At 40.4% G+C, this 14,307-nt stretch overlaps 1 protein-coding gene across 1 annotated transcript in view; it reads left to right on the top strand.

Moving 5' to 3' along the window:
• dnah5l (dynein, axonemal, heavy chain 5 like) overlaps positions 1–14,307 on the top strand; it is a 340,633-nt gene that overhangs the window by 28,697 nt on the left and 297,629 nt on the right. The window contains exons 7-10 of the mRNA XM_060825520.1: positions 884–977; positions 1,127–1,225; positions 5,146–5,327; positions 11,555–11,674. Coding sequence (XP_060681503.1) covers positions 884–977; positions 1,127–1,225; positions 5,146–5,327; positions 11,555–11,674 — 495 coding nt within the window. The remainder of the gene's footprint in view (positions 1–883; positions 978–1,126; positions 1,226–5,145; positions 5,328–11,554; positions 11,675–14,307) is intronic.

Raw genomic sequence — 14,307 nt, forward strand, 5'->3', positions numbered from 1 at the left:
AACCTTCGAGACATGGTCCAAGTATTCCAAATGCGGTGTGACCAGAGCTTTATACAACCTTAGCAATACATCTCTGGTCTTGTATTCTTGAAATGAATGACTGAATCCTGATGAAGGGCTAATGCCCAAAACATCGACTCTTCTGGTCCTCGGATGCTGCCTGACCTGCTGTGCTTTTCCAGTACCACGCTTTTCAACTCTTTGAAATGAATGCCAACATTTGTTGAACATTATCTAACATTTGTGTAACACTGCAACTGCCAACTGAATCTGCATGTTAACCTTAAGAGAATCCTGAATAGGACTCCCAAGTGCCTTCTGACTTCAGATTTCTAAAGCTTTTGACAAAGCTGTGCTGCCTCAGCCCTATATCACCATGCAATCTCTGTAATCATCCTTAATAATGGACTCTAAATTCTTGTCAATGACTGGGGTCAGACTAACCGACCTAAAATTTTATGTCTTCTGCCTCCCTCCCTTCTTAAACAGGGGTGTTACATTAACCATTTTCCAATCCTCTGGTATCATCACTGACTCCAGGTTACAATTGTATACATTCTTTCAACCATCCATCCATAACTAATCCCTGAAACTAATCAGATTGTGATCCCAAAATAACAGCTATTTGGACTACTCCCTTACTGAACATGTTGAAATACAAATCAGTCTGTTTTCTTTACCAGATTTAATGATGGAGCCATGGAAAATTCCATGTCTTGATGTCACTAAATGCCAAATGTCACTAAATATTCTACTTCCCAAACTATTTTGCTATTTTACAGTTTTGCAACAACATCAAACTGGAACTTAGTGAAATTTCATATATTTGAGTTTGAATCTTCAAATTTTTCTTTCAGCAACTTCATTTTTTTTCTTATTTCAGCCTTCTTGAGCAGATTAAAAGCCCTCATGTGAGAAAAGTGATAGGCATTCTTCAAGTTGCAAAGTCCAGGACATTGAAACATTGGCGAAAACTGGTAATTTTACACCCTTCATACAGAGTTGGTCAGCATGTATGTTGTACATTTTTAAAAATAATATATTCAGTAAGTATTGAGTACTTATTCTGTAATATGCTGCTTTTGTTCATAAATTCCTTGTAAGCTATGTTTCTCACTTTTCTTAGGACAGCAATATTACTGACGCGGCCAATGAAGCTAAAGATAATGTGAAATATCTGTACACACTGGACAAATTCTTCGGACCTCTTATGAAGTGTACACCTGTAAGTTTGATATTCTAATTAACTCTACTCCTGTCTAACATAAGGTCAGAAAGTATTCACAGCATAAAAGGACACGATTCAGTCCATTGACTATATGCTGGTTTTCTGTAAAGCAATCCAGTTATCTCCATCCCCCTGTTCTATATGTATCACCCTACAACTTAATTTCCAGGAAACAAAAACAGAAACTACTGGAGAAACTCATCAAACCTGGCAACATCTGTGGGAAGAAAGCAGAGGTTAATGATTCATGTCCAGTGACTCCTCATCAGAACTGTTACCCCAAGAAAAGGTGCTATTTATGCTGAAGCTGAAGTGTGGGAGGGGGCTAAGTAGAGATGTGTGGATAGTTGGAAATGGAGCCCAAAAAGACAGAGAGTTATGAAAAGGGTAGGTAAATGAGATTATGGATAGCAAGCCAGTATAGAAGGAAAACTAAATAGTATAATAGGAACTAAGAGTGAAAAAAAGTGAACTGTGCGGGGTACAATTCAAATAATGTAATAATGAACCCAGAATCCCTACAGTGTGGAACAGGCCATTCAGCTCAACAAGTCCTCATTGACCCACCAAAGAGTAGCCCATTCAGACTCATTCCCCTGGATTGTGGGAGTAAACCAGAGCACCCAGAGGACACCCACAAAGCCACAGGGAGAATGGGCAAGCTCCACATAGACAGTCACCCAAGGTTGGAATCAAACCTGGGTCCCTGGTGCTGTGAGGCCACCGTGCCGCCTGGGAATGTGTTTTTGCACAACATCTCACTCTGTCCATAAAATGATGTCGAACTTCCAGTCGTCTGCCACTTCAGCACACCACTGTGCTCCCTCGCCAACATTTCTGTCTCAGCTTGCTGCAGTGTTCCAAAGAGCCTCATGCAAGCTCAAAGAAATCATCTCATTTTCCATTTAGGGATCCAGTAGCCTCTATGACTTAACATCGAGTTCAATAACTTTAGAGCCTGATTGTATCCTTCTATGTTTTTTACCCAGCACAAACCCATCACCCATTATCGCATACTCCTAGGCCCATTGTTATATTGTATGAGTTGTATTCAACTCACGTATTTTCTCACTCTTAGCTCTTATTATCATTTAGCTTTTCTTCTGTCCTAACCTGTTATCCCTAATCTCCTTGTTTACCCATCTCTCTCTATTTCACTCTCTCTCTCTCTCTCTCTTCCTGTTTGTTCTATCTGCACCTACTCACACACCTCTCCCTTCACCCTCCGCTCCTCCACCATCTCAGCTTCAACATGAGTACTACTTTTTTTCCTAGCTATGAACAGTTTTGATGAAGGAATACTGGACTCAGAAGGTTAACTATTTTCTTCCTACAGATGTTGCTAGACCTGCTGAATTTCTCCAGCAATTTCTGTTTTTGTTTCAGATCTCCAGCAGCCACAGTTTTTTTATTTCAAGTTAATTTCCAGGAAATGCCCATTTAGTTTTGTTTTGGAACCACTGATCATCTTCCTATCCTCTGACCTCATTGGCAATGAGTTCTACGTCAAAACTTTGTCCTCCCATCACCAATGTATCTGAAAATGTCCTCTTAGTACAAGTTTATTTTCTACATGCCAATTAAAGATACTTGACGAGTTTTTTTTGTGTTATCTGCCATTCTATTCTCATTCTCTCCATAGCTAGCTGGGCCAGCATTTATTGCCCGTTCCTAACTGCCTAGAGGCAGTTAAGAGTCAACCACATTGCTGTGGGTTTGGAGTCACATGTAGGCCAGACCAGGTAAAGATGGCAGTCTCTTTCCCTAAAATACATCCCAAAAGCAGATGGTTTTTCCTGACCTTCAGCAATGAATTCATGGTCACTATTACACTCTTAATTCCAGGGTTTGTTTTATAATTGAGCTGAAAAATGTGTTGCTGGAAAAGCACAGGTGGTCAGGCAGTATCCAAGGAGAAGGAGAATCGACGTTTCGGGCATAAGCCCTTCTTCAGGAATGAGGAAGGCGTGCCAAGCAGGCTAAGATAAAAGATAGGGAGGAGTGATTTGGGGGAGGGGTGTTGGGAATGCGATAGGTGAAAGGAGGTTAAGGTGAGGGTGATAAGCTGGAGAGGGGATGGGGGGTGGAGAGGTCGGGAAGAAGATTGCAGGTCAAGAAGGTGGTGCTGAGACCGAGGGTTGAGACTGAGCTAAGGTGGGGGGAGGGGAAATGAAGAAGCTGGAGAAATCTGCATTCATCCCTTGTGGTTGGAGGGTTCCTAGGCGGAAGATGAGGCGCTCTTCCTCCAGGCGTTGTGTTGCCATGGTCTGGCGATGGAGGAGGCCAAGGACCTGCATGTCCTTGGCAGAGTGGGAGTGGGAGTTAAAGTGTTCAGCCATGGGGCGTTTGGTTGCTTGGTGTGGGTGTCCCAGGGTGTTCTCTGAAACATTCCACAAGTAAGCGGCCTGTCTCCCCAATGTAGAGGAGGCCACATCGGGTGTAGCGGATGCAGGAAATAATGTGTTTGGAGATGCAGGTGAATTTGTGATGGATATGGAAGGATCCCTTGGGGCCTTGGAGGGAAGTGACAGGGGAGGTGTGGGCGCAAGTTTTGCATTTCTTGCGGTTGCAGGGGAAGGTGCCGGGAGTGGAGGTTGGGTTGGTGGGGGATGTGGACCTGACGAGGGAGTCGTGGAGGGAGTGATCTTTCCGGAATGGTGATAGGGGAGGGGAGGGTAATATATCCTTGGTGGTGGGATCTGTTTGGAGGTGGCGGAAATGACGAAGGATGATACGATGTATCTAGAGGTTGGTGGGGTGGTAGCTGAGGACCAGTGGGGTTCTGTCCTGGTGGCAATTGGAGGGGCCGGGCTCAAGGGCGGAGGAGCGGGAAGTGGAGGAGATGAGGTGGAGAGCATCGTCAACCACGTCTGAGGGGAAATTGTGGTCTTTGAGGCAGGAGGCCATCTGGGTTGTTCAGTACTGGAATTGGTCCTCCTGGGAGCAAATGTGGCGGAGGCAAAGGAATTGGGAATATGGGATGGCATTTTGACAGGGGGCACGGTGGCAGGCAGGCACCTATCGCATTCCCAACGCCCCTCCCCCAAGTCCTTCCACCCTCCCTTTTATCTTCGCCTGCTTGGCACACTCTCCTCATTCCTGAAGAAGGGCACATGCCCGAAACGTCGATTCTCCTGCTCCTTGAATGCTGCCTGACCTGCTACGCTTTTCCGGCAACACATTTTCCAGCTCTGATCTCCAGCATCTGCAGTCCTCACTTTCTCCTTTGTTTTATAATTCAAAGTCTACCATCTTCCATCGTGATATTTGTACTTAGGTTCCCAGAACATTTCCTGGGTGTCTGGATTGACAGATTAGAGTAGTGCTGGAAAAGCACAGCAGGTCAGGCAGCGTCCAAGAAGCAAGAAAATCAATATTTCAGGCAAAGGCCCTTCATCAGGAAGCCCTCAGTTTTCCTGCTCTTCGATGCTGCCTGACCTGCTGTGCTTTTCCAGCACTTCTCTAATCTTGTCTCTAATTTACAGCAACTGCAGTACCCACCTTCGCCTTGCCTGGATTAATAGTCCAGCGATAATACCACAAAGCCATTACCTCCACCTTAATTCCACACATTTTTCCCTTGCTAATCTAAATTTTATAATACAGTCAGTTAATGATATGTATGATATGATGGTCAAGGTAGAGGTAGTCATATTCCAAAGATGACTCATATCAAAGTATTCTCCCACAGACACCATTTGGTCCACTCTGCTCCTTGCAAATTCCAGTACCAGAATCACAATGTCTCCTACTTAGTTGAACCAAGTTGGGTTTAAGATGTATGCTTTCATTTCTAATAATTTGGAAATCTATTGCATGCATCCAGATTAGTTAAATACCTATCCTGTCTCCAATTTACTACTTGTGGGTGCAGAAGATTTCACATCCAATGTAAATTAAACCTTTTATTCTTTCAGGTCACTATGGTTGAACATATTCCCAATTTGATGAATAGTATTCGGATGATCCACAGCATCTCAAAGTATTACAACACATCAGAGCATATGACTTCTCTGTTTGTCAAGGTTACCAATCAGATGATTACCACATGTAAGAGACATCTCTGTCAGAATGTTGGAAAATTCTGGGACCAAGACAGGTAACCATATTATCTATCTTTAAAGGTTTTATTTTATAGGTAGGAAAATTAGCATGAAAAATTCAAAGGTCAAATGTAAAACAAGTCAAATGCAGAAGGAATCTCACTGTGCTGTACTGTGTTGTGCTGTAGCAATGCTTACTTACAATCTCAAAAGACTGATACCTGCTCAAGCACAAATGCATGATTTCCTATGTATAATAATCATACCAACTAGCCACAAAGCGACATGACCCTCTCTCTCACTAGTAGCCTTACATACAGATAAGGAAGGATACCACTTCGACTGAGACAACACATCCATCTTAGGACAAGCCAAACAGAGACATGCACGAGAATTCGTAAAAGCATGGCATTCCATCCGGAACTCTATCAACAAACACACCGAGTTAGACCCCATCTATCACCCACTGAGAAAAAGAACAGGAAATGACATCACCAACCCAAAAAAACCCAAACATATAAATAGAAAGCAGGAATCACGTACACTGCTTCGCCTGTGGCCCACTGAAGATGTTACCAAGTAGGGTGACAAAATGTTTGGAAATGTACCTCCCAGCTCAGCGAGCAAACCTACATCCAGAATAATAACCAATGTAGAATTTGACTTATCATAACTGGTTTGTACATGGGGGCTATGATAAGATATGACTCCAATTTCTACTACATACTTGGTTAGTTGTGGAGAAAGTGAGGACTGCAGATGCTGGAGACCAGAATTGAAAAATGCGGTACTGGAAAAACGCAGCAGGCCAGGCAGCTTCCGAGGAGAAGGAGAATCGACGTTTCAGGCATAAGCCCTTCTTCAGGAATGCAGGCTCCTGAAGAAGGGCTTATGCCCGAAACGTCGATTCTCCTGCTCCTCAGATGCTGCCTGGCCTGCTTGGTTAGTTGTAGCAATCACTGAGGAAAATTGATCATCCTGTTGGTTTGTTTGGGTAGTTACATATTTGTGGAGCTTGATTATCCATGCAATCTTCCTAACTGAGTCATGACAACATCCCAACCAATCCCCATGCTCGTACATGCCAACTCATGTCAACTAGCATCCTACCTACCCTCATGGCCCTTTATAGTCTCTTTGCCAACTTTGTGCCAACTCATGACCCTGACCATCGTACCTTTACCCAATACCAACTTAGTGCCAAGTCAAACTAACTCATGTCCTGCCCTTGACCTTTTTCAACCTCCATGTGAATACAACCAGTACCCACCATGGGCAGACCATAGGAGCCATGCTGAAATAAAATAAATATTAAACTAGCTATTACAAAATTCACTAAAAAAACTCTCATTTATGATAGCCCACTATATACATTTTTATCCCCTGAAATGCTTAGTCCCAGATTAAAAAGAAACATTTGTATTCACAACCCCACATTAAAGACTACTAATAATTTAATAGCCTCTTTGAGCTGCCAATCACACTGAACTTAAAGCTGCCCAACACTACTGTGATAATGGTCGGTTGTGGAAAGCAGTCAGGAGTCAAAACTAATGATAGCCCTTGATGTTACATTAACCAAGATCTGTTGTAATTGCTGGAACTGATTTTCTTCAAATTTCAGACTCAGGCAGATGGTTTTTATTCTCAATTTCTAAAAGGCAAGAGATATAAATAATTTGACAGCTTAACTGTCAGTACAGACCTTATCTGTCTTTGAGGTTTTTAACGTCTAATCTAAAAATTCATAACAATGAAGTATTTGAGCAGTGCTATAGTGAATATGGGGATCTGTTTGTATTCAGCATTTATTTAACATAGCCCTGTTCAATTTGGGACTTCAGTCTGAATTGCATCCTATGCCCATTACCTTCTTCAACCCCAGCAAAAATAATTTCTGTCAGATATTGGGGCAGGAGTCTGAATCTGGAGCCAAACCAACCATTTTGGATATATCCTCTGTGAAAATCCAAGCCAAGATTTAGGGATTGAAATAGACTGAGACTAATGCCTCCCTTTTTTGTGTTAAATCAGTCCTAGCCATGATTTCAAGCTGTATGTATAGTATACTGTTCGCTTGAAGATGTGAATAGGCAGAAAGTTGGAAATTACAAATGATTTGTTTCAAAAGAAACTTAGTCACCATTTAAATTTGTTCAGTTTGGCAACTTTTATTCTTAAAAATACAATAAATGTTTGCTGAAGCAGTTTGTAGTACTCTCACTGGTGTAATTCACCCTGCTTTAGGCCTTCAGTAACAAAAAGAAATCTTCCCTCCTCTTTGTTCTTGGCATGTAAATGCTTTGAAACTGTAACTTAAATCAGGTGAACTGCTTACAGATTAACACACACCCTTGGAGCACTCATCCTGTTGGCTATGGCTCCATGAACAGTCTATAGTCTTATAGTCTTTTCGGCACTGAATTTCATTTTGCTTTGTCTGAACCTACACTTGTTGCTCATTAAATATTTAATTGAATCAAGTGCAGCCTGTCTTGTTGAGATTTCTAAGATCTGATATGAAAGAATCAGTGACAAGAACTTTCCTTACTTCATAGCTTGTAATTTTAAATTGCAAGTATTCCTTCTAAATCTCCTGCGATATGTTATACCATCTAATGGAGCTGAGTTTGAGTTTGATTTACTGTTGTCACATGTACCGAGATACAGTGAAAAGTGTTGGTCGGCGTGCTCACCGTGATCAGGATACAGCCGTTAAGAAGGTACAGAAAGAGAAAGATCAGGATTATCATTTGACAGGTCCATTCAAAAGTCTGATTAAGGCAGGGAAGAAGCTGTTACTGAATCTGTTCATAATTGTATTCAAACTTTTATATCTACTATCCAACAAAAGAGTGTGAAAAAGAGTATACGCGGGTGGGAAGGGTCTTTGATTAGGTTGGTTGCTTTCCCAAGGCAGTGGGAAGTATAGATTGAGTCAATGGATGGAAGGCTGATTTGCAAGATGGACTTGGGCTGTGTTCACAACTCTCTGTAATTTCTTGTGGCCTAGGGAAGAGCAGTTGCCATAATAATGCATTGGAACTGTACTATTCCTGGTGGCCATTACTTGGCTGAATTTTAGAATGATTTATGATAATACTGGAAACTAATGTGGACTTTTGTTCAAAGAAACATTCTTGATAAGCATTAATGAAACATATCTCTTTATGCCTGGTTTGGTATTGATTCTAATTTAAAATATAAAAGGTAAATATTCAACTACACTCAGACCATGTGTGAGCCGAAGTGATGTAAATAATACAAGGTCTTGGTAAATTTGAGAGAGCAACCAAATTATACAGCTCAAATATGAACATGTTCTAATTCATTTGATTATGTAGAATAAACACAGAGATTCTGGAAGCATTCAGCAGGTCTGGTGGTATTGTGGAGAGACAAACTAAGTTAATAGCCCAATTTTATCTCACTCAAAATCCATTCATTGATACAAGTTAAAGATTTGCCCAACATTTCAAGTTGGTGACCCTTCATCATAACCAGAACTGTACAGAGATCTGACTGAGTTTTTAAGCAAGGCAGACTCTAATGAAAGATTGCCAAACTGAAACATTGACACAGTTTTTGTCATGAATTACTTCAGCGAGCTGGATGGCTGGTTTGCAATCCAGAGTGATTCCAGTAGTGTGGGCTCTATCCTGTACTGGTTCAGGTAACCATGCAGGCTGCTTGCTTGAGGTGTACTGAACCTCAGTTTAAATTTACTACCAGTTGTTTCACTCTAAGGGGAGAACAGCCTATCATGATTTTAAATGATCTAAGTGTTTTCAGAATTTCTGTTCTTATTTCAGATTCCCCAGCATCCAGACTGCTTTCCTCTTGTTCAATTGTTTGTCTGACTGGTAGCTCCTATTGAACTGAGTTACCAGTCAATCAAATCAATGAAGCACAAGTAACTTTGTCTTTTTCTGGGGACTTATTAGCTGCGACTATGCATATACAAGAGTCGACTAGTATCTTGGAAAATACTCCTGGCCAAACTTCCAAAGTTGATGGTCCTTTATTTTCGGTTGGTGGAAACCAGATGTAAATGAACAGATCCATTTTGAATAGATCCAATTTTTGCTGATAGGGGAAAAAAGGCGAGGCATGGTTCTCACAGGAAGGAAAACAAAATTTAAGAAGATCATTTAAATGTACTGCTGAGATTCCAGACCCCATTTTGGCTCTGAAAAGGGCCTTAATCTCAGAATCATAAATTTATGGAAAAGTCATGGAATTATTACAGCCCAGAAGGAAACTATTCATTCCATTGTATCTGCTCTGATGCTAACCATCCCTCTTAGACAGTAGTGAAAGTCTGTAAATGTGTTATGATTTAAGCACTTTTAAAACGTACCGTTCTTTAAACGTTTTAAAAAGACTGAGGAATCAGAATTTTTTTTAAGAAAGCTTCTGCTAGGTCAATTTAATTGATAGGCCATTTGGTGTAGGTAAAGAAAAAAAAGTAATCCACTTACAAAGCTTCAACAGAGCACTTTGATGATTTCTCAAAGTTCTATTACTATGGCCATTTTGAATACCTTGCTGAGTTTCAAAATCTAGCATTATTTTAAGATGATCAAAGTTTGGGAGAAAGGGGATTCCGATTTCACAGTTTGATCAACCATTTTGCTGAGCAATAACCTGTTCAGTGACACTCAGTTGGGTTCTACCAGAGCCTCTTAGCTCTTGATTCTGATTCAAAATAGACAAAAAAGAACTCTAAAGATGAGTTGAAAGTGACTGACCTTGATATCAATGCAACAAAGTGTGATATGAAGGAGCCTTAGCAAAACTACAGTTAATGTGAGTCAGTGGAAAGGTACTCCTGATCTGGGGTAATACTTGGTCCAAAAGATGGTTGTGTTTTTTGGAGGTCAGTAATTTCAGCACTGGTACATCACTACAGGAGTTCTTCAGGGTAGTGTGCTAGGATCAAACAACGATGTTCCTTGCATCATAATGTCAGAGCCAACATGTTTGTACAATGTTCAGCAGCATTTGCAGTGTTTTAGATACTGAGGTTGTCTATATCCATACGCAACAAGTTTTGGACAATATCCAGACTTAGGCTGACAAGTGACAAATATGCCACATGAGTGCCAGGTTATGACTATCTCCAATAAGAGAGAATCTAACTATCTCCTCTTGACCTACAATGTGATTACCAGTATCTTGGGGTTGACCAGAAACTGAACTGGAGCAGCCATATAAAAATAATGGCTACGAGAGCAGGTCAGATGCTACATTTTTTATTCACTCATAGAATGTGGGCATCTTTGGCTAGGTCAGTAGTTATGGCCCACCCCTCATTGTCAGGCGGGCAGTTAAGAGACAACCACACTGCAGTGGGTCTGGAGTCACATGTAAGCCAGAAGAGATAATGTCAACAGTTTCCTTCCCTAAAAAGCATTAGTAAACCAGATAGGATTTTGTTTTCTCGTGACAATCAACAACATTTTCATTAGATTCATAGTTCCAGCATTTTATTGAAATCAAATTCAACCATCTACTATGGCAAGGTTTGTTCCTACATCCCCGGACACTACTTGAGCTCTTACAGATTAATAGTCCAGTGATGATACCACAGGACCATCATACCACCACCCACCCCTCCTTTCCCCCAACTAAAGAAGCTAGCTCAACTCCTGACTCCTCAAAAACCAATTACAAGGCACAAGTCAGAAGTGTAATGGAAAATTACACTTACCTTGGTAAGTACAGCTCCAACAACACTAAAGAAGCTCCACACAGTCCAAGACAAGTAGCCTGCTTGAGTTGCAGTCTATACCTCACTTTTAAATTTTACTCCCTCCACGACTAACTATTGTGGCAGTAGTGTGTACCAGCTACAAGATGCATTGTAATAATTCACTAAGGCTCCTTCAGTAGCACATTACAAACCCATTGCCTCCATCAGTTAGAAAGGCAAGGGCAGCAGACTCATGGGAGCATCACCAAATGCAAATCCCCTCTAAGTCACATATGATTCTGACTCGGAATTTTATCGCCGTTCCTACAATGTTGCTCAGTCAATTCCTAGAATTCACTTCCAAGCAATACTGCAGGTGTACTCAGTATCCATTTTAGGTATTTGTAATGTATATCTCATGAATGTTTAAATCTCAATTTTTACTCAAAGTTTTCCAATCAAATTAAATGCTATACTAAAACCTTGGATGAATGCTTGGACATAGTTGGTTTGGGTAAATTTATAATCGGCATCACATTCCCATAAATGCAAAGACATACAACCACTTTTTCTTATTATTCATTTCAGGCATGAGCTACTGAAGAAAATTAAGGACTGCACCCAGCTAAATGTTGAGTATCAAAAACATTTTCAACGAATCAGGGAGAAGCTTCGCGAAAATCCGAAGGAGAGACAATTTGAATTTAGGTAACAGTCTCCCTTTTATTTCAAATTTCTTTTTGACTTTATTTCAAATATATTTATAACCTAATTTAGATTCTTTTTCCACCTTATAATTGATTCTGGTTAAAGTCTTTTGCATCACACCCCACTCCCTACTCTTAAAGCTATGGATTCAGGCAATTTATTCTTAATATCAGCTAACCCTGTTTTAACTAAACACTTTAAGTAGCCATAATCTGTTTTAACATATAAATTTTGTGCATGGCCTTTGTCTCCTGCTAGAAGCACTTCTCCATTTGTGGCATGCTTATCATTCCTACAAATATCTATGCATATTTTAATGCACTGTACTAAATTAAACATTGAAATGTACTGGAGGCTTATCAGTACCCATTCAAACTTCAGTCAACTGAGTACAAATATAATGGTGAGAAACTGAGTTTTAAATCTGAGTTTAGAATGAGATATAAGACACTAGTTAACATAAAACCGTGATAAGTAGTGACTACTGGTGCAGATCTTGAAGAATGGCTGGTGTGCATGAATAGCTGTATCTTTCTTCTTCCACTTCTTGGTGCCCAGGTCTCCTGAACTTCTCAAACCCCTCAAGATTATTTCACCGGATTCTTCCTTCAGAGTTCTTCTCTAAGCCTACTACCCTGAACACTAACTTTATACCCTTTTCAGAGGCAGATATTTTGCTGGATTATTGATGAAGCTTTATGGTCTATCAAGATACATTGTATTTCAAAATATACTATCAAGTGTCAAGTTCTTTGTCTAAACTTTAAATTGAATATTTCACCTTTTGATGTCATTCATCTGCCGTTAACTGCTTGAGACTTTGCACTCACCTTCAGCCTTCATCAACCACTCCTATCTGATCGATTTCCTTATCACATTTCAAACTGTTCTTCCCAAACTAATTTCATCCTACCAGAAATGTTACATCTCCAGAACCAATCTAAATCAAAAGGGTATCATTCATTAAAATAAGAGCTATTTATGTCTAAGGTTTTTTATAAGACTGCGCAAGTTACTTATAACTATCCAATTCATTTGTTTATTTTCCTAAACAAACTTCGAAACAACAATATTCTTCACTAAAAATTACTTTATTCTACTGTTAACATGAATTAACTTGTGTACTTCAGCAAGAATCTTAATTAAGGAAGTTTTAAAGGAAAACTAAGGTCTGGTTAGCTCCATTAGCTAGACAGCTAGTGTGTGGATCAGGATAGTGCCAACACGTAGATTTAACTCCAGTTCTGGCTGAGTTAGACCTGTGAGCTCCCTCCTCACCCTGTCACTAAGCGTGGAAGGCAATGGTGATCTAACATGAACAAAAACTGCCAAGAAATGGCTCAGTATGAATAAGTAAAGGACTTATCTTCAGTTAGAACAAATATGATGTGATGTGAAATGAAAAGCCTAGCAAAGCCTTGTATATGATTGTTTCATACTTACCAAGAGGCCTTGTCTACCCTTGGATGTCTTTCCAGGTTAGCTATTTTTACATAAGATGGTTATCCCACTGGCCTTGTTTCCATTGAATTGAAACACTAAGCAATCTCCAGGTGAACAAATTTATCGGGATCATTGATGGCAGCCACATAGGCCTAGTCTAGACTATCCTGAGTATCAGCAAGTGATTGTGTATCATGTGCAAATGTTAGTTTAATATGATTTAATGTCTGACCCCAGAAAACTGTCACCCAAAATGAAAATAGAAAATATTAGAAGCGATTATCAGATTTGGCAGCATCTTTGGAATGAGAAAGTTAATGTCACAGGTTGATGACCTATCATTGACCTGAATGTAAGGAAGAAAGTTCATATGCAATGAATATTAACTTAGAACTTTCTGCCCACAACATGGTGGTAGAAGTGGAAACAAGGAAGAAATAGAAAAAGAAATTAGATGAGCACATGAACAAAAAACACCAGAAGGGAAATGGGAATTGACTTGGGGTGGCCATGGGTGGGACTGAAGGCTTGCTTCAAAGAGAGCTGGTTTGTTTCATTGATTCTTAGGACCTAGCACCAGCAATATTTACAGTGACAGATCACAACTTCCAAGAGTGGTGCTTTGACTTACCTCTGCTTAGGCTGTTTGTGGTAGAACTGTGCTATGTTTTGAAAGTCTTGTTTAAGACCTGGTGCTTAAAGCCAGGGAGTACATTGTTATAACTGCTGCCTCAGATATGGCCATCTTCCAAGGCAGACTTCGAGACAACCAACAACGCAAAGTGGCTGAGTAGATGCTGTTAGCCAAGTTCGATACCCATAGGGATGGCCTCAACCGGGACATTAGGTTCATGTCACACACACACACACATCCTGACGCAGACCCTCTCTCATAGACAAGGTCTCACCGATGCACACACCCTTTCATAGGCTTGTACCCCATCACACTCACACACATACTGGACCAAGCTTACACGTACACATGCATACTTTCACATACACTCACACTCACATGCACACACTCATATGCACATACTCAGTCTCTCCTGCACATGCATATAAGTTTATAGGGTGAATTTTATGTGCAAAATTACATTTTATTTTGTTCAAAAACTGCATAAATCCATGTAAGATTTGATAAATCCCACTTTAGAAATAGAACCAGCGTGACTCAACATTGGGATACAGAC

The sequence above is a fragment of the Hemiscyllium ocellatum genome, chromosome 5 (genome assembly GCF_020745735.1).
Source record: "Hemiscyllium ocellatum isolate sHemOce1 chromosome 5, sHemOce1.pat.X.cur, whole genome shotgun sequence".
Lineage (NCBI taxonomy): Eukaryota > Metazoa > Chordata > Chondrichthyes > Orectolobiformes > Hemiscylliidae > Hemiscyllium > Hemiscyllium ocellatum.